We start from the raw sequence: 19,137 nt of genomic DNA, 5'->3' as shown, positions 1-19,137 counted from the left end.
GCGGTAGCCGTCTTCCCCGCAAGCACGGTAACTTCAGCGTTGCACGAGCGTTTGCTGATGCAAACCCTGGTATAATCCTGTTTCTGCTGGCACAGGTCTTTTGCCAAAACAGCCTCTGCTGTTACAGAAGCTCGTAAAGTTTATAGCTGCAGAAAAGAAAATAGAATAGTTGTGTTGTTTCCTCCTCCGGTGCAATTGTATCAGCAAATGCTTGAGCTTACCTAGAGCCGAACACGATTATCGTTCGTTCACTGACAATTTTACAACCCCGAGGAAGCCTTAAGCAGGGGCTAGAGTCCTATAAACGGATTTCCGCAAGGCCAATTGGCAATAAACCACTCAAGCCTGGAGGCCTTTGCAAAAGTCCAGGCGCGGATTTTGGAAAGCGGGGTAGCAGTAACAAGTGCTGCTCGGCCAGAGTGGGAGAGGGCTGTGATTTATGGGGAAGCCTCGTTCAAAAAGAAGACAAATAGCTAATAGCGATAGGAGCTCCAAAAGCCCTAGGGAAGGGCAAAAATGAAAAATATTTTGGAAAGCTTCAGGTGTCGCAGCCCGCGTGTGCAACGCTAGAGCCGTGGCGGCGCTGCACGATGTCCAAGCGCTGGTGGGGCTGGCGGAAGCGCTCGGCACTGCGGTTCAGCGGAGCTTTTGGGAAAGCACGCTTTTTTTTTAATTATTTTCCTAATTCGTATTAAACTTTATTGCAGCAGGGCAACACAGGGGGTTATAATCTCCCTCCCAATTTCCCCTCCAGCCCCGCGAGGGTTTTTTCTCTGATATTTTCCATCCTGTCTTCCTACCGCCGGGATGCTCCGGTGCCCCATAGTGCCCCAAGAGGGAGAAAAGCAGCCCTCAGCCCCCGGTATGAATTTCGCCGTCCGCTAACAGGCGAAACCCTCCTCACAGAGGCGAGGAGCCGCCCCGTCCGCCTTTGGAGAGCTTCTATTTATTTAATTATTTATTTTGCCTTTGCCACTTTTTTGTTCTCCGTTGTTTGCTAATACTCTGAGTCCACCTTTGGCTGTCGCGCGCTGAAACGATGCGGCTAACAGCTTCCAAAAGAGAGACTTGGGGGTTAAAAATGGATCTGATTTCCGCCCAGCTCAGCTTGCAAAATTTGGGAGGAAATTAAAAAAAAAAATTTAAAAATTAATCAGTGCCAGAGCTGACCTGATCTCTGGGCAGCAAAGCGCTTATCAGGGCCAGGCCGAGAGGCTTCTGGCCGGATGTATTTTGACGTGGAAAGCCAGAGTTGACGTTCATCCCGACAGGTTCATTTCTCCGGAGGGGAGATTCATTTCTCCCCTGGGAAATGCTGCCTGTTCCTCCCCCCGCACCCCGTGCCCTATCCGCGTCACCCGACGTCGGGAGTCGGCAGCCGCGGCGTGAACAAGAGCGAGGAATTACGGGCGTTTTCCTGCATTTAGTTTAATTCGGCGCCTCCGCCCAGGACGTTGCCTTCCCGGAAGGGAAAGTGGGAAAGGCGCAGCTAAAACCTTAATGCTCCTTGCATAACACGTACATTAGTTTGTGCTGAAGCAGCACGCTCCGTGCGGATGGCCGTCACCAAACTTCAGTCTCTCTAATTTAATCTTACCCGTGAGGGAGCTTCCCTAGAAGCCCAAAGCACTAACAGTGCGAATTTTAGCTACTTTTTCACTATTAAAGTCATTTACCCAGTATTCAACTATTCTAACAAGCTGCCAAAGCAGCCCCGGCTGTTCCCCCCGGCTGCGGCAGCAGGGCCGGACAGCACGTCCCGCTGGGAACCCCCCTTTTTTGTTTGTTTGGTTGGGTTTTTTCAGTTTTTGTTGCATTTATTTTCAATTTTCGCCCAGGCTCCGGCCTCGCCGCGGGGCCCACGTGGAGCTGCCGGCCGGGGGGCGTGGCCTGGCGGTGCGGAGGCGTGGCCTCGCGCCGCAGGGCGTGGTTCTGCGGCAGGGGGCGTGGTTAGGCGGCGGCGGGGGCGTGGCCTCGGCGCGGCGGGCGGGGCTTGGCGGCGGCGGCGCCCGCAGCGGTAGCGGCGGCGGGCGGCGGCGGCGGCGCGGCGGGGCGGAGCCGGGCCCGCCCCGCGCCGGCGGCCGCTCAGTGCCCGGGCAGCGGCGGCGGATGCGGCAGAGGCAGCCGCGGCTGCCGCAGGAGCGCGAGGCGGCGGCGGCGGCGGCGCGCGCGGCACCTTCCCCCCTCCCCCTCAGCCGTTAGCGGCCGTTGGGGTCCCCAACGGTCGCGTCGCCTCAGCCGCGCCGACCGTTAAACCGCCACTTCCGGCCCCCCCTTCCTCCCCCCGCCCCCCACTCACCTCAGCGGCAGCGGCGGCGGCGGGCAGGGGCGGCCGGGCCGGGCCGGGCTCCCGCAGCATGATGAACTCGCTGCTCTTCGGCGAGATGGCCCGCGCCTTCTCGGCGGGCGCGGCGGCCCCCGGCGGGGCGCCCTGCCCGCTGGGGCCCGGCGGCGGCCCCGGCGGCCCGGCGGCGGCGGCGGCAGCGGCAGCGGCAGCGGGGGGCCCGCCGGTGACGGCGGCGCTGCGCAACGACCTGGGCTCCAACATCCATTTGCTGAAGGGGCTCAACGTGCGGTTCCGCTGCTTCCTGGCCAAGGTGCACGAGCTGGAGCGGCGCAACCGGCTGCTGGAGAAGCAGCTGGCGGCGCAGCAGAGCGAGCGCGACCGCCGCCTCCGCTACAAGACCTTCTGCCGCGACCAGGCCGTGCAGACGGACGCCGTGCCCCCGCAGCCCGGCGCCGCCGCCCTCTCGCCGCCGCAGCACTACAGCCGCCTGCCCGGCACCATCTGGAGCTACACGCAGGTGCGGCGCACGGGCGGCGGCGGCCTGGAGACCCTGCAGGGTCCCGGCGTCTCCTGGATCCACCCGGACGGCGTCGGCGTCCAGATCGACACCATCACCCCCGAGATCCGCGCTCTCTACAACGTGCTGGCCAAAGTGAAGCGGGAGCGCGACGAGTACAAGAGGAAGTGAGTGTGTGTGTGTGTGTGTGTGTGTGTGTGTGTCCGGCGCAGCTCCCCCCACCCCACCCCGGGAGATGCCCTCAGCATCCCCGAAGGTCGTCCCCCCCCCCCCCCCGCCCCAAACCCCCTCCTCCCGCCGCAGACCACCGGAGGGTCCCTCCTCCGCAGGCCCCTCTGCCCTCACTGTCCGCACAGCAGCGTCGTCAGCTTGACTTCAAAACAACCGCCACCACCCCCCAAAAAATCCCCCTCCCTTCCAAAATATCCCTCTCTGGAGAAGAGAATTAATCCCTCGTTAATATTGCTTTGCTCCTAAATTTAGCTCGTCGTCTTTTTTTTTCTTCCCTTCTCTTCCCTCCTCCCCCTTCTTCTTGAGCCGATGGCTCCGGTAGTCGATTCGGCGTGCCAGCTCTCCTGAATTAGCTCAGTGCTGCAATATTTGGGTTGCAAATACTGCAGGGGAAGGTTTCCGTTCAAAGATGTTTCTCTGAATTGGTTAAAAATAAAAATAGGTGAGAGGACCACAAACCCAATTATTAAAACCCCCATAATGGTAGCCTCTGCAAACCTCGGTAATCTTGAGGTTTTTCTTAGCTTACTGCAAAGCCTGGGTGTTTTTTTTTTTTTTGGGCTTTCACACGATGGTTTTTTCCTAGCGGTTGACAGTGAGCCTTTTGGTTTTGCTATATCTGCCTGCTCGCCGTAGCTGTGATGGAGATGGTGGCCAGGAAAAAAAGGGGAGTTGGGATTCTGCAGGGAGATTCCTGCGTTGTCTGAAGAGCTGTGTGTCCTTTGGGACTGCTGTGCATGCTCCCATTTTTCAGGTTTTATCACCCTAAAGTGTGTTTGCTCGTTTCTTATTTTATTTTATTTTACTGGAGAACAATGTATGTTTTTTTTTTTTTTTTTTCTGGAGGCAGCCAGCGTTTCTTGGCTCTGCGGCCTATGAAGCACATCTTAATTTCTTCTCTCCAGTGTGGCAGAACTGCAGTGTTTTCTCTGTATGCTTCTAGTCGTCAGCTTTTAACAGTTCCTGTGAATTAACGTCATTTGGAGAAGTTTTATAGACAGGTATATGCTGTACGAGTAATATTTTCTGGTGTACTTGTTCACCAGCAAAGTACTACCTCCTTCCAGTGCATCATCTTGAAGCTTGGATGCCCTGATTTCCAAGCTTAGTACCGTGACTGGACTCCCTACTGAATTTGGGTGAAAGGGAGGGGTTTTTGTCCAGCAGACACAGTCATGCCATGGTGGTGTTTTTGTAGTTAGTACCAAGGAGACGGGTGTAGTGGCACTTGAAAGGAAATTGCGTTTGATAATGTTTTGTTTAAGGAAGATATGTGTTGGGTGCAAGTTATCTTGCCATAAGCTGGTGATACTTCCTCTTTTTAATGGGTATTTGCTTTTTTGTCCTTACACAAGAGGAGGCTAAAGGGTGGTCTGAGTTCAGGTCTGTCTACTAGTATGTAGTTAACGCTGTCTGGCGTTCTCTTCTGTACAGCAAGTTCTACCCCCAGCATCTTTATTCAGCTGTAATTGCTTGTACGGTTATTGCCATGGATCTTGTATAAACCAAATAAATGTATTGGGAGGGGGGCGGCGAGACTTCTTGTAGGCAGCTACAGATGCTTGTTTTCAACACCCTTCCTTTTCCTAGAAAAGGCTTTCCTCCTAACGCTTGGAAATAAAATGTGGTTAATGCATAATCAGCATGTACCACTCTAGTATTATATTTGCAGTGTGTCTTTTATGGTATGTTCATTACTGAGTAATAGGAATGATTATTCCATTCTTCAGTGACCTTCACTGATAGATATCCCACATCATGCTCTTTGGGATAGGTAGGCCCTTTGGTTTGTGGCCTTGAGCACACTTCTGCGTGCTTACGAAGTACTACTGGGCGGTTTTCATCTGAGTAGTTGGAGCAGATTAGTCAATTTGATTTCCTTAGCACGAGCTAACGTGGTGTTGCAATGCTTGTCAGTAATCCTGCGGAGATTGGTGCAAGCGAGCGTTGTTTCTGGGCTGATGAAGTTTTGTCTTTTGTGCGCGTACAGACATACGTGTACATAAACACATGCTTTGGGTTTATGCTATCTTGCTGTGAACCCTTCTATGACCAAATTGTATTTAGCGAAGTGGTCTGCAGCTGGAGAGGAAGCCTTGTGCCTGTCTCCTGGAGGTGTTGCTAGGGGGTTGCACGTGTTTCTCACTCGGTTTTGGGGCCAGGGAGAGGCCAGCAGGCATCTTGGGCAGCTCGAAGCGCAGGCGCTTGGCCGAGCAGGCGGTTGGTCCCTCGCGGCACCGCTGTGGAAGGACGTGGCGTGGAGAACGCTTAAGCAGGTAGGGATGTGTTACAGCTTTCCCCTAAAACAACTGAGGCTTTTTTTCCACCCCTCCAATGTGACTGCTTGATTAAGGAAGGCACAGCTAGCAAACACTTCTGTTTTAAAATATTTACCTACCAGGAAAACACTGTGGTATCAACACACCAGGCAGATGATTACTTGGCCAAGAGCGCGCATACTTCTTGGTCGGAAGCGTCTGGCTCATGTGATGTGCCTGGTGTCGTCGAGGACACCGGCTCGCTCCCACCCCCTCTTCTCAACTGGAAAACACACTGGTCGAACTGAGAGGTGAAATCATGATTTTGAAGATGGTTTTACTGCTGCTGCTAGGAAGTAATAGCTGACGATCATCAGCAATATTCTTCCGAGTGAAGTTCTGTGTTTGGGTTAAAACACTTTTTGGAATTATAAATGGCTTCTCTGTTAGGAAAATGTGTTCTGCTCCTTTGTTCTGTTCCCCAAAATCATTTTTCTTAGACTTGGATCGTATTTTACCAACATTTTGCTTATGTCTGAAGTACAAATGAGAAAAGGCTTCCCTAAGGAGCCTGGCAACTATTTTAAACAAAACTTACTCTTTTCAAAAAATCAAATCATGTTATTTCACAAAAATGGTATATAAACTCAAATCTTTTTCTTACTTAACTGTGATGTCTTCACCCTACAGTCATACCTACAGTGATTGGTTGTGCTTTTACAGTGTGGGCTATGGTTTCAGCCACCCAAGTCAGCGATCGGAGGAAAGGCTTATATGAAAATTGAACTTTTTTTTTCTTCTTATATTTTTTCCAACCACTGCTAACATTTAAAGGAGGGTCTGCTAATAGATCTGATTCCAAATGCTTTTGGAACTTCTGTCTGGAATTAGCTTTTTCCGTTAAGAAAGTGGGGGGCGGAAATCATCCGCCTTCGTGCGACCGCTAAGCCGACCGTGCGTTGGGTAACGGCCGCGCTGGGGGCCGCGCAGCCGCGGCGCGATCTGGCGCCCCGCGTTCCCGGCCGAACCGCGCGCCCGGGTCGTTAAACCCGCGCCGCCGCGGGAGGAGGAAAGCGTACGCGCTCGCTTTTCCCTTCTTGGCGGTCGCACGGCCGAGCGAGGCTGAAGCGTCGCGGGCGTTCCTCACGAGCCGGCTCCTTCGCGTCCGCGGGCGCCTTGCCCCGAGACCTCCCTCGGAGGCGAGGCGACGCTTGTAACGCTGCCGCCAGCCGGAGCCTGCTGCGCCGGGGCAAACCCTCTGCAGCCTCCTGGCCTTCCCCCGCGAGGAGCCTGGGAGAGCGCCGGTGCGGACGCTTGCCTGGATCGGTCTATTAAGGTGTCAGAATTTCGTTCTCCATTGGTCCGGGTACTTAGTCCGCCAGATGTTAGTCGTCTTTTCCAGCAGGGTCTTAACCGTTACTAACAGTTGAACTGGAAATAGTTGTTTTACCTCAGGATGGAATTTCATTTGGAAGATTAATAAAGTCCACTTGAAATAGAGATTACCTTAAATTTGCTGCAGCTGGAGAGGACAAAGATTATCATTGTCAAAGGCAACGCGCGTCAAAACTAACTGGGTCTCGTTCTTTAAAAGAGGGAACTTAATAAAAATGTGCTTAAGACAAACCCCGGAGGAATGTCTGAAAACGTTTAAAGCTAAAATATCAGTGGTAACAAGATGCAAATGTTACATACGGACCCGCTGAAAAACCATTTTTTTAGGCGCAGAGAGGAATGTAATCAGCATGCTGGACTGCTGTCCACGTTTCAATTGGTTACAGAGTTGGTAATAATGCGTTCTCTGTGCGCAGCCATATAGTTTTAATTCTGATATTTCTACTCCTTACATTTTAAAGGAGTAGTTATGTTTCAATGTGGCTTTTCACTGCACTTATTTAGTATTCCTATTTCCAAAGTAGTCACGCATCCTGCTATTGGAGATTCTGGATACCCCTTAGAAGATGCCAAGTCTGATGTTAGATGCTTGCTCTCTTGAAATTTGATATTCAGTGTTGAGCAGATAGTTACTTGCACTGGTGGGACTGGTAGTTTCTTTCTGAAAAATAAACAAAATTGTCTAATGTGAGGGGAGGGGGGGAAACTTGGCTGTGTAATAGAAAACAATCTTTGTAGTTGCAGGGTTGAACTCCTTGGAGCTGTGAAAATTAAACCCTTTGAGAATAATTCATTTTTAGGTGTTAGATGCATTTTTTTCCTTAAATCATGCCACGTTTGTTTCTCTAATGAAATTCAAAGATGTGCTTTCACAATATACATGACTATCTGAAGTACTCCTAACAAATCTTTGATTTTTTTTTTTTTGTCTTGATATAAGTAGAAGCAGGGATTTCTGGACTGTAGTAAAGTAGGAAAACTTTTGGAAAGAGAGGAGCCTATTTTCCTTTGATCCTTCTTTTTAATAGTGCTCCACAGACTCAAGTGGGATTGGAGCTGTGCTTAGTTAAATGTTTAAGCAGATAAAACTGTGTGTGTGCCTTGCTTAACCTGCCTTGTAATGGGAGCAACCAGAGAGGGCCAAGATGCTAAGCCTGATTTGGAATTCTTTTCTAAATTACATAAGGTAACTATTTATTCTGAACTTTATCTTTACTTAACTGATAATTCTAAATTTCGATTAAAATAACCAATTCACAGACCAACTAAATTGGCTATGATGGGGTGAAAAATCCCTCCCGCCTCGCGTTGTGGTTAGAGTTTCAGAGAAACTTGGGCTAGGATCTGTGCCATGGTCTTCAAAGAACAACTTCCTCTGCTGAGAAAGAACCACAAGGCTTGGTGTGTGTATAGCTTGAATATACCTTTTGATTCCTGCTGTGACTCATGGAGGGAAGCCATGGATTTTCTGAAGACAAAAAAGCAGACTTCCAAAATAGAACTTAAGGACTGAGTAGGTCTGTGGGAGGGGAACAAAATCCCCCAAATACCTCTGATCTTAAACCCAAATAATCTCTGCAGATCCTTGCAATTTAAGGCTGAGGGGAAAACAAACCTAGAAACAAGTTATTTCTAGCTCTTCCTCATGCGCAGTCACAGGCTTTCGCTGCAGTCGTGCAGCTTGAGTGCTGGGCTTGTAGCTAAAGAAAGGACTGGATCCCCGTGCAGCTCAACAGCTGCTTTCTTGTGGTTAAGGTTTCGTGGCGATGCTCTGCCAGGTCTTACAGAGGCTTCCTGCACACTCTTTCCTGTGACTTTTTTCTTTTTCTTTCTTTCTTTCTTTCTTTTTTTTTTTTTTTTTTAACTTTGCTGAAAATATTCACAGGATGTTGCGCTTTCTTTGTGGTTTAAGTCACTATCCGTATGTTTATGTCCAGCCTACGCTTAAACTGGAGGGATGAATTTTGTGTGTATATGTTTGTACAAGAAGAATAGATATTTATTGCTAGCTGGGGTGAAAAATGTTAAAAATTTAACAGTGTGTATTTGTACATCTTTCCATTTAACTGAAGCTCTTCAGCCTTGTGTCTAGACCATAATAAAAGATTTTCTAGCTCCCAGACGCCTGAAATCATTTGCACTAATAAACAGAGCAAGAAGGGTTTGGCTTAGTGAATAAGGTGCAGGTAGGACATAGGTATCGAGGCTGTTCTTTTAAATCACTTTTCAAACTTCTTTGCTCCACTAGCCTTGTATAGGAAGTTCCCTTTTCTCTGTTTTGCTCTCTCTCCCCTTGTGTTTTGTATGAATGCTCTTGGGCTCCTTTCATGTGCTGATGTTACCCTGATAATGTTTTTGTTTTTTGTTTTTTTTTGCCCCTATCCTCAAGTTCCTGTGCATATCCCCTCCCACCAGATAAAGCGTATAAAATAAAGGAGCACATCTCTACTCTAAAACATGCGTAAAGTAGGAAGAAATTGTAACATCGTGGTAGTTTGGTGATAGCTTGGATGCACGAAGAAATTGTAACATCGTGGTAGTTCGGTCATAGCTTGGATGCACTGGTAGATTATTGAATTTTAACTATTATCTCATTAAAATGCTTTGGTTTGGGATTAGAGGTGAACAAATGTAGCTGGTGACCCAGAGATGCCTGAGCTTGCTGGTAATGAAAGAGTAGTTTAGGAGGGTGGGATTTGTTTTTATTTTATTTTTTATGCAAAGGGAATAAATAATGCGTATGCTGTTGCATAATCCCTGGCTGTCAGCTTGTCTAGGAATAGTACCTCATCAGATCTTCCTACTTCAAAGCGGACGTGAAAAAAGATAAGGCAAGGTATCAGTGCTAGTGTAACGTGGATTGCACAGGTTGTGGTGGTTCTTCTGGAAAATGTGGAATGATTCAGTGACTTCTAGTACTGCAGCAGAACGTTGTGACCGGGAGGCTTTTATTTCCACCGCGATGGGATTGACAAGGTGCTTGATTTCAAATGACTTTTAAAAATGAGATTGTTAGTATTTGTTTGTATAACTAAAAACATGCGGGAATCTTTCTCTTCGGCCGTATCTGCCGTGAGTGGTGTTGCTCCGTGTGCAGTACACTACGGCCATTCTGCCTCTGGATCGACTTCAAAAGCCAAGGGAGGCTGGAGAGAATGGTGCTCTGTGCCCATTAACGATGCGTCCCGCTTGTTAGCAACACAGAACACAGTCCCGTTGCGTTGTTGCTGTGTGGAATTGAATCACGGATGATGCCTTTCTTGAGCCTTTTGTTTAAGCATTTCGACCCTCCGTAACTCATCTACACATGACTGGTGTTTACTGGACTCCATTTGGAAGCGTTCTGCTGGATGTGATGCATCCAGCTTTGCCCAAAAGCCTGTTAATTTGAATCTTCTTCCAAACAGATTTCACAATTGTGACCAGTCACGTCTGTCATGGTTGACAGATTTGTTACAAGTTTTCAGTATGGTGGCTTCAAAAATAAACCCGCTGCTAATTCGGAGAACTTGTTCTCGCTGAATAAATGTTCCCTTCTCCCCTTTTCAGTGGATTCTGTCCTGGAAGCTTCCGGTGTGTGTTACTTAAGGGAAGGGGTTTTGATGCATGTGCTCTAACGGATGGCTTGCGTTGCTACTGTTTGTAATGGAGTTCCAAGTTTAATCTTCAATCTGATGCTAATTTTGGTGGATTTACTCTGAATTTGCACAAAAATACAGTTGAAAGCAAAACTTGGCATTTTAATCTGAGCCTGAATTCCATATAACTTCATAAATCCCTTGATGCTGTAGGCAAGCCAAATATTTTGATTTCTCAAAATTTAAGTTGTTTCACAAATCTGAATCAGAACCACAAAGCTTTTGCAAACAGATAAACTTCAGATTAAGTTGCTTATTGCAATGCAGTAGCACACCGACCTGTCCTTTTAAAAACTTATTTTTGTTTGTGTATAAGCAAAGATTAACACTGGTTGAAAGACATTACAGTTTAAAGACCCTGCATTAACAAGAGGAATGCCAGCCCAGAGGGACTGGATGTGATTGTTAATCTATTTTCTTTTTTTCCCCCCAACTCGTCGTACATTTGATGTAAAACACAGGGGAGAATTAGCTTAGCCTTCTTCATGCGAGCTAGCACGCTTGTTAATTTATAAAACAGATTTTCACGATGGCTCTTTAACACAGAGAATCCAGATGTCGAAGGAAATGATGATGTGTGATTGTGCTGGATCCCCCTTTACCCTAAATACAGTGGATGTCTTCAGTCCGTCCAGTGACTGATGCTGGAATGAGAGATCAAAGGGATTCTGGCTCAGTATTTATTCTGAATCAGTGGTTTCAATGGAAAACGCATTCCTGTCTCTGGATTCTTATAGGCAACATTTGGCTGCCTGCCTCTGAGGAGGAAAATAGATTGGTGTCACTTTTTTTTTTTTTTTTTTAAAAAAAATAGCCCACTTCATGTGATAGGAGGAACAGACTTTAAATTTAGCAGGCTTGTGCCTTTTCAATCAAAGAAATTGAACTCCAAGTCAAATCTCGTTAATAAAAATACTAGATGGTGATGTAATTTTTACATAATTCTGCAAAATGGCATGGATTCGTTAATACTGGGTTGTGCTTGGAATATCTCAAGAGTTCAAATACCTGTTGTCACTAAAACCACTACAAGAAAATTCCACCTCACAGGTATATAAAACCTCTCAATCTTCTTATTTGCCCCTCTAATCTTTAGAATAAAGCCTTGGCCATTTGACAGTGGTGGGCAGCCTGGGCACTCTGATCCTGACTCTACTAATTTTTTTCCCAAGTGACCGTAACCAAGTCCTATGTTTGACTGTTCCTTTCATTAGGTCCTTCTGTTCCTTATGTAGTCAGACTCTTCCCTTTCGGGTTTCACCGGCTGGATGGAGTTTACTGTCTTCTCTCCTCCTTATTTGCCGGGGGAGTCTTCGGAAGCTTTCTGGTCGCGTAAAGGTAGGCCATGCTGCTGCTGATGCCCTGAGCTAGATGTTGATGCACCGAAGCAGAATCACTTTGCAGCTCTGATAAGGATGCCCTCCTATTTTTGAGCGTATGGCCTTTTATGTTATTTCGGCAAAGTGTTGATTACTGTAGGATCTCCCACCTCTAAAAGCCAGGTACGGCTCTGGACTGTTGCACAGGGGTTTATTCCCCACACTGTGCTGGTGTGGCTCTCCTGTTGAGTGGGCTTTGATTGCCGTGGGGTTTGGGCACGTGACTCATAGCCTAGTTAGTGTGTAATTGCTTGGTAGCCTGAAGACGGGGGAATGAGGTCAGCGGCTCAGTCACTCTGCTCCTTTTCACTGGCCTTTTGCATGAAAACCGAGTCTGGACTGGAACTCTTCAAGTGGCCGTTTTCCCCGGCACTCTCCCCCCAGCAAGCAGCCCAGGGTTGCCATTGCTTGTAGTTCGTATCTCACTAATAACTCTGTGGCTGTTTCCAATAACTTGAGTAATAAACGGTGTTAGTTTAGCACAGGTAGTTTAGGTGTTTGTTCTTTGTAGCAGATCTATGACAGCAGCCGCCAGGTCTGTTAGGTGTTTGGTGAGGAGCAACAGTGGGCCGAGGTTCCTCCCACCTTCTCCCCTGGTTGAACGTCCTGCAAAGGTCGCTAGTGGTGCTTTTGGCTCTTCTGTTGTCTCTTATTTCCTGTGCTTAGAGCTTCACTTTCATCCGTGTGGCTAGGGCGGTGATTTTGACAACGAGATGATTTTCTGGACCCTACAGTTTGCGTCATTTCTGGCTGCCTTAAAATTGGATTGGATTGATGAAATCTTAGCTGCTTTAACTTTCTTTACAGGTGTGAAGGAGATGAGCCTTTGCGAAATGTGTGACTGGTTTCTCTGCTGGTATTCCGTTGCATGCCTTTGTGTTTATCAGGTTTGGTTTTTCATTATTCGTTTGTGAGTTCAAGTACTAAAAAGCAGTGTCAGTGGGAATGTGGGCAACCAGAAGAGCAAGAGGAGGTTGCACACAGGTGAATTTGACTCACCTGCGTTTGTACGCGTTATTTCTTGGAGGACTATGTGAGGAGTGCCATATGTTCCCTCACGTTTCCTGTGAGTCTGAGAGCAGCTGATGTCTTACCATCTGCTAATATTTCCTTTTATTTTATTTTATTTTTTTTTTAGAATCCTGATACTGAATATAGAAACTACACTTCATCTGTTTGTAAAGATAACCCAATTCTTAAAATATAGATAAGATAAAAATGGATGCAGGAGAACACTAGTGGAGACTTTTCTACATGCTAGCTGTGTATCTCGGCTACTTTCCTTGCTCCTGAAAGTTGATAAGCTTTATCTCCTCTCTCTCTCTCTCTCTCTCTCTTCTGTCTTTTTTTTTTTTTTAAAAAAAGTCTTAATCTCTAGTAGCTTTGGTAAAGCTGTTCAGTGCTGGGGCAGAGATTTCTAGCTCTTGACTTTGAAGCTAGTTCCTAACGGACATGGACCAAGAGAGAGGGGAGATAAAGGTAAGGCTGAAGTGAAGGTAAGCAAAGTAGGGAGCTCTCTAGCTGCAAGTTACAATTATTCTTGGCCTCTCTGGCCACGAAATCGCAGTGCTGATTGAAAACGCTACGATATTGCGTTCCAGCAGTATCTCTGGTTCCTCTCCGCAGAAGAGGAATCGCAGTCTGCTATTGGAGCCTGTGCCTGTCGGAATTAGTCTGAGCTGATAACAGCAGGGTGGTTTCAGTGTGGCTCGTGAGAGGGAAGGCTTGCGTACCGCAGGAGTTCACTCATAAAATCAGTAAGACTCAGATGAAGGCCTGTTACGAAAGAATGTTAAGATATCAGTGTTTTGAATTTAGAGCAGGTTACGTTCTAGCAGTTACGTTTAGCTCATTTTACGTTAGTTCTGCATTTCTTAAGAGATGCATGGATATTTTCTCAAAGCGGATGGGAATATTGGAAGTAGAGAAGGTCTTTGTGTCTGAAAAGGTGGAGAATTTTATGTCTTAGATTGCAGCAGGTATCAAATAAGGCACTCTCTGGTGGTGACCTTTTTTTTAAGGTCACCAGCTAGCCAAGTGCTATTTAGTCTGATGTATTCCTAAAGCAATCCTATAGAAAGGCTATCAGTTTAATGGGATTTTTTTCAGCTATTGACTATGGAACTGAGGCAGACGGAGCTTTAACTTCTCCAGAGGACTACTGGGCTTCACGCTGGCTAACTGTGAAAACACCTCTTCAGGAACGATCTAGCTGGGAATCCATTTGGTAGAACTCGACTTCCAGCCCACAGATGGACAACAAGTGTACAGTGCCAGAAAATCCCTGCTCCTGCTAGAGAGCAGGAGACCTGAACTGTAAATGCAGTAGTCAAACCATCTCGATTTTCCTCTTAGTAACAGATGGCCATGAAGTCATAAGGCAGTTCTAAAAAAAAAAAAAAAAAAAATAATAATCCTCACCCTACATGGGAAAATTTCCTGTAGTTAGAGCCATGCTAGATGACTTCTCTTAGAACCATGGTTTAAGAGTCTGCCTTATAGTCATGTGCATCAGCTGAGATAATGTGCTATTTTAACTTGGCAGCCTCCGAGATGACATTCAAGAAGACTTTCATTAGGTGTTTATAGAAAATAGAAAGGAAATTCATGCCACAGAAGTTTGCCTGTACTTTCCGACAGCTTAGCGTTAGATCTTATTATGGCTTTAAATCTCTTCTGTAACTGCTTGTCTTCTCAGCTGCCAGACTTTTGGCAAGGTGTCTGTATTTTGCTAAGAGTTCTTAGCAGCAGTAGGAGGTGAGAAATTACAACTGAAATGTCCCGAGTACCATGAAAATGCAAATGTATTTTTAAAATTGTGATGGTATACTAGAGTGCGCTTCTATGACGCCTTCACGACATTGCTACAATGGCTGGAACTAAGTCGAATGATACTCCTGGGTTACCATCAGCGTTTTCGACTGAGTAGGTTTTAGATCAGTCCTATTGCATGCTTTATTTCCTTTCTTTTTCTTCCTGTCTTTTCCTCCCCACAAAAATACTATTCCATACTAATAATTTTAGAAGCTCGTCAGGTGTCTCCTACATTCTTGAAGATAAATAAACCAGTAAATAGGGATGAGAGTTGGGATGAAAGAAGGCTTCCTCCCTTTCCCTCACCAGTCTGTCTTATGTAAGATGTGGATCCTTGTGCTGCTAAAACACTAGAGGGAGAAACCTGAAAATGGGCTGAAATCTCAGGTACTGGATTTACTTGGGACAATGTGGAGGTCTTGGGGTGCTTGGCTTCATAAACAAATCAGATATAAGTGTGACATGGTCATCTGTGCTGGTAATGCTTTCACCAACCTGTTAGAATGAATAACTGCTATTTTATATCACTCCTCTAAAGTTAACTTTGGTATTAATATTTTTTTAAATGTTCTTACATCTTTTCAAAAATCGTGTCCTTGCACTGCTGGAAGATAGCAACATATATGCTGATGCACTGGCTGTTCCTTGCAGAACTTGGATCCCATGCAGAGGAGTTTTGTGATGCTGGTGTGTCACATTATTTGTGCAAGTTTTCTACAGGTCTAGCAGTATAGATCACTAGTTCAGTGATGCTGGTAGGCACTGAAAGTCATAGTTAGTGATGGGCTGCAGGAAGTTCTGTTAGCTATAAAAATTTGCCTTAACACTACTAAGTGTGCAGTTCACAATTGATATTAATTTATTCTGAAATACTAGTGCTAATCTTTTTACATCTTGAGAAAGGACATATTAAATGCAATCAAGGCCTGGAGTAACGCTGTTCATAAATTGTGCTTTTGGTTTGTGTGAGCATGCATATATATATATATATATATATATATATATATATGTATGTATGTGTGTATATATATATATATATGTTTTTTTTTTTTTTTTTCCGCCAGCAAGGCTTCAGATTTTGGGACAGGCATGCTGGTGCCTATCTTCTGCTGTTTAAATACTTTTGATTAACTTCAGAACATGAAGCAATTTAAGTTTCTCTGAACAGTGGATGGATTTTTCTGTGGTAATAACATGAGTCAGTTATAATAACCCCTTTCCATTGTGCAGTTTCGTTCCTGAAACCGAGCATTGAAGTATTCTTGGTGACTCCCTTGTAAACATCCTCGCTTCCAAGTCGCTTAAGAATTTCAGCGAGCGTGCTGATTTTCTTGCTCTGTTCTATTAAACTCTAGCCAGTATTTCCTTCAGTAACGATGCGGATGTTGGAGACGAGCTGTCAGAAGGAACCGCATGGCGTTCCTGGGACACCGTGATAACGGCACGCTGTATTCCACAGCTTGGACTCGCCACGCAGCTTGCCCGTTGCCTGCGCGGGATCTCTAAAAGCTTTTGCTTGACCTTTCCAGTGCGAGGGACTTCAATCCTACAGTCTTCTCACATTAATGCTTGTAGCAGACTATTTCTGTACAGTAATGAAGCACGTTTTCGATGCTGAATAGCCTATGCAATAATTGCAGTGTAATTTCAAAGTGTTGGGTGGGCTGCCATTTTCTGCCATGCTCTTGTAGGGTTGGGGGAAAAAAAGTGTTTTAAGATGTCCAGCTTCTCATTTCCTCGTTCCAAGGTGCTTGTGCGTGTCTGGAATAATGAACTGTAAAAGCAGCCTGGCGTGCCTCCGGCAGCTAGATCAACGTGGAGCAGTTACTCGGAAGGAGCAGAGGGAAACAGGCACCTTGTTGTCTTTTGCAGGAAGTGGGATTAAAAGGTCAAACAGTGCTTGTTCAGGTTCTTAGCAACTCTTCTGTTCTTTGTCCCTCGCTTAAGTTTTATAGCATCTGTCGCTTTCTTTCTGTAGCATTTCCTTTGATGAGAATGGCTGTTAGTCAGGAGTTGTGAATTACTTGGCTGAATGTGCCCAGTAATTTCCTATAAATGCCAGCGCCAAAGTGTTAGGACAAACCCCCTGAATGTTCAGCGTATTAAATACCATCAAACTGCAGCTTGTTGATGGGCAGAGTTGTAAAATGTGGTTTGTATAAATGATCAGCTGCCTTTGATGCATGAAGTTAATATGTTTTGGGAGAGGTTCCCTTCCATGGCAAGTCAGTATTTGATAATTAACTCATAGCTAGCAGCTGTATACGGTAATGTAATCTCATGCTTTCAGATTACCAGAATGGTTACCTGTTTCAAAATGAGTCAGACTGATTACTTTTTTTTCCAGTTATGACAACAGTTTTAGAGAAAAGTGATATCCTTTGCATTGGGTATTTTGTCAGCTGTAGTTAGTTTTCTTTTAGAGGTGTGTGTGTGTGTGTGTGTGTGTGTATATATATATATATATATATATGTGTGTGTGTGTGTGTGTGGATAGATCAACAAAAGGGGAAAAATCTTGGACATGATTGTTACAGTAGGAAAAGAACTGAGAGTGAGTACTGACCAAGGAATGCTTATATAATAGCTACATATGCTATAGTGAAATATTTACAAAGATGACTTCACTCTGCTTAGCTAAGCTCGAAAAAAAAATCAATATAGCGTGACGCTTTTGGCAAGAAGAGAATCAGAACACTCTATTTTGGGCTTTTTTCTTTTATGTGTCAACTAGGTGTTTTGGTCTAAGTATTATCAGATATTTGGTAGTTAGACCTAGTCATACTACTTGTGCCATGTGTGGGCTGTATTATATTCCTGGATTCAAAACTGACTTGCACAGTAAACTGTCTGACTTCTGCCTTTCAGACGAAAATGTTGCTGCAGGTTTCCTGGGCACGCAGAGACATGGCGCCAGAAGATCCTACTCCCTAGCTGTCTGCTGAATTTAGTAGGCATGTTGTAGAAATGGAGTATCATTGGAATAGGGAATAGTAGCTGCCTGCCTTGGTGGCAAAGCGCAGCTTGCTACGGGTTAATACCTTTGCTAATTTAATGAGAGTTTTACAGCTCATATGTCCAATGCTATAAATGTTTTTGGTAGCTGAAAGGCTCTCTAAATAAGACGAAGAACTGATCTCAGCAACTGGAAGTTTTCAGTTCATCATAACTCTCCCCTTTTGCAGTGGGGAACTTGTGAGATGTGGACTGAGTGGTTCCTCTTCTGTATGTATGCCACATCCCCGCTGTCTAAGTCTTTGCCTAATCTTGAGCTATTAACTTTTTTTACCCTGGACAGTTTTATCCTCACCTTGCTTTCTTGACTTCTTTTCCTTTATTGCATAGATTAAATGCTGAACTCCCCCCCCCCTTCCCCAAATAAAGGAAGCCCACAGGCCAAACTTGTAGGCCTTGCACTTCCCTGAGTCCCTTTTTCACAAGGCTCTTTTGTTAGAAATTGAAAAGGGCTAACTATAGTTACTGCTAAGCTGCTTGGAAAAAGGAAGGCAGGCAATCCCTGCACTCTCATGTTACTGAACAAACTCCCTCTCCCCTCCCTGGGGTCTGGTATATGTGGTAACCCCCCCCCCCCCAACACACACACACATTTCAGCTGTCCAGAAAGTGTGATAGCTCCGCATTGCAGAATTGTTTGTGCGTGCTTAAGAAAAGTATATTTGTTCAGGGATTGCAAACACTGTCGTGAAGGTTCTGACATGAGTAAAAAATGAATTTGGCTCGTGCTGAGCGGAATACAGCTCGCGTTAATTCTGCCTGGAACGCTTCATTGCAGGCTGTCACTACCTGCTGCTTTGTGCTGAGAGGTGAATGTAGCTTGATCTTAGTATTTCCCATAGCCTTTTTTTTTTTTTTTTTTTTTTTTTTTTTTTTTTTTTTTTTTTTTGCTGTTGGTAGGACGGGTTAGGTGCAAATTTGTAAAGCTGTCTTGTCTTGCTGGCAAACATAGGAGGATATAGAAAGAAGTATTTAGTTTACCTTATGCATTAGTTATCATTATCATGGATTACACTGTAATCCTTGTGCCTAGTGCTCACAGTTTGATGATATCTTATCAGCCGGAACAGTTTATAACTTACCAGAAATCTTTTCTGTTTGCGGAGAACACTAGTGGTAAAACATGCTTTTAATTATAATCTGATACTAGAATATGGAAAGCAGTTGTGCTTTCCATATGCCTGAGCCTAACCGGAGTAGCGGATCGGCTCTGCAGAAGTGTAAAGGTGCTGTTAGGTCTAGAACTATGTTAACGGTTCAGGCTCATTTCAGGAGGGTGTATTCCTGGCCATCATATTTAAATTGTATTTAAAATTATTTTTAGCCGTAGAATAGGCTGGTCAGTGATATGCAGGTTCGGTCTGTGTTGTGATGGGCCTGATCCCTCTCTTTAGGTGAATATGAACTGTGTTTAGAAAAGCCAGGAGTACCAGGGAACGAGGTGGCTGTACAAAACTTTTCTTTGCAGTGGAAGTTAATCTCCTTACACAAGTTCTGGACTCACTCTTGTGGAATGGCTTAGAAATGAGGATTCTGATTAGACTATAAGCATGAGGGAAAATAAGACTTCCTTGCATGGCATTTTACTTTTCCAGTTGAGAAC

General features: G+C 45.5%; 1 protein-coding gene across 1 annotated transcript in view; it reads left to right on the top strand.

Annotated features, from left to right (window-relative positions):
* Positions 1–2,360: 2,360 nt before the first annotated feature.
* Positions 2,361–19,137, top strand: part of IFFO2 (intermediate filament family orphan 2) — a 37,968-nt gene continuing 21,191 nt past the window's right edge. The window contains exon 1 of the mRNA XM_062593305.1: positions 2,361–2,971. Within this exon, the coding sequence (XP_062449289.1) occupies positions 2,361–2,971 (611 nt within the window). The remainder of the gene's footprint in view (positions 2,972–19,137) is intronic.

This window comes from Rhea pennata, chromosome 22, assembly GCF_028389875.1.
Source record: "Rhea pennata isolate bPtePen1 chromosome 22, bPtePen1.pri, whole genome shotgun sequence".
Taxonomy (NCBI): Eukaryota; Metazoa; Chordata; class Aves; order Rheiformes; family Rheidae; genus Rhea; species Rhea pennata.
Note: the sequence above shows the minus strand (reverse complement) of the source record. Positions and strands in the feature narration are given on the sequence as shown.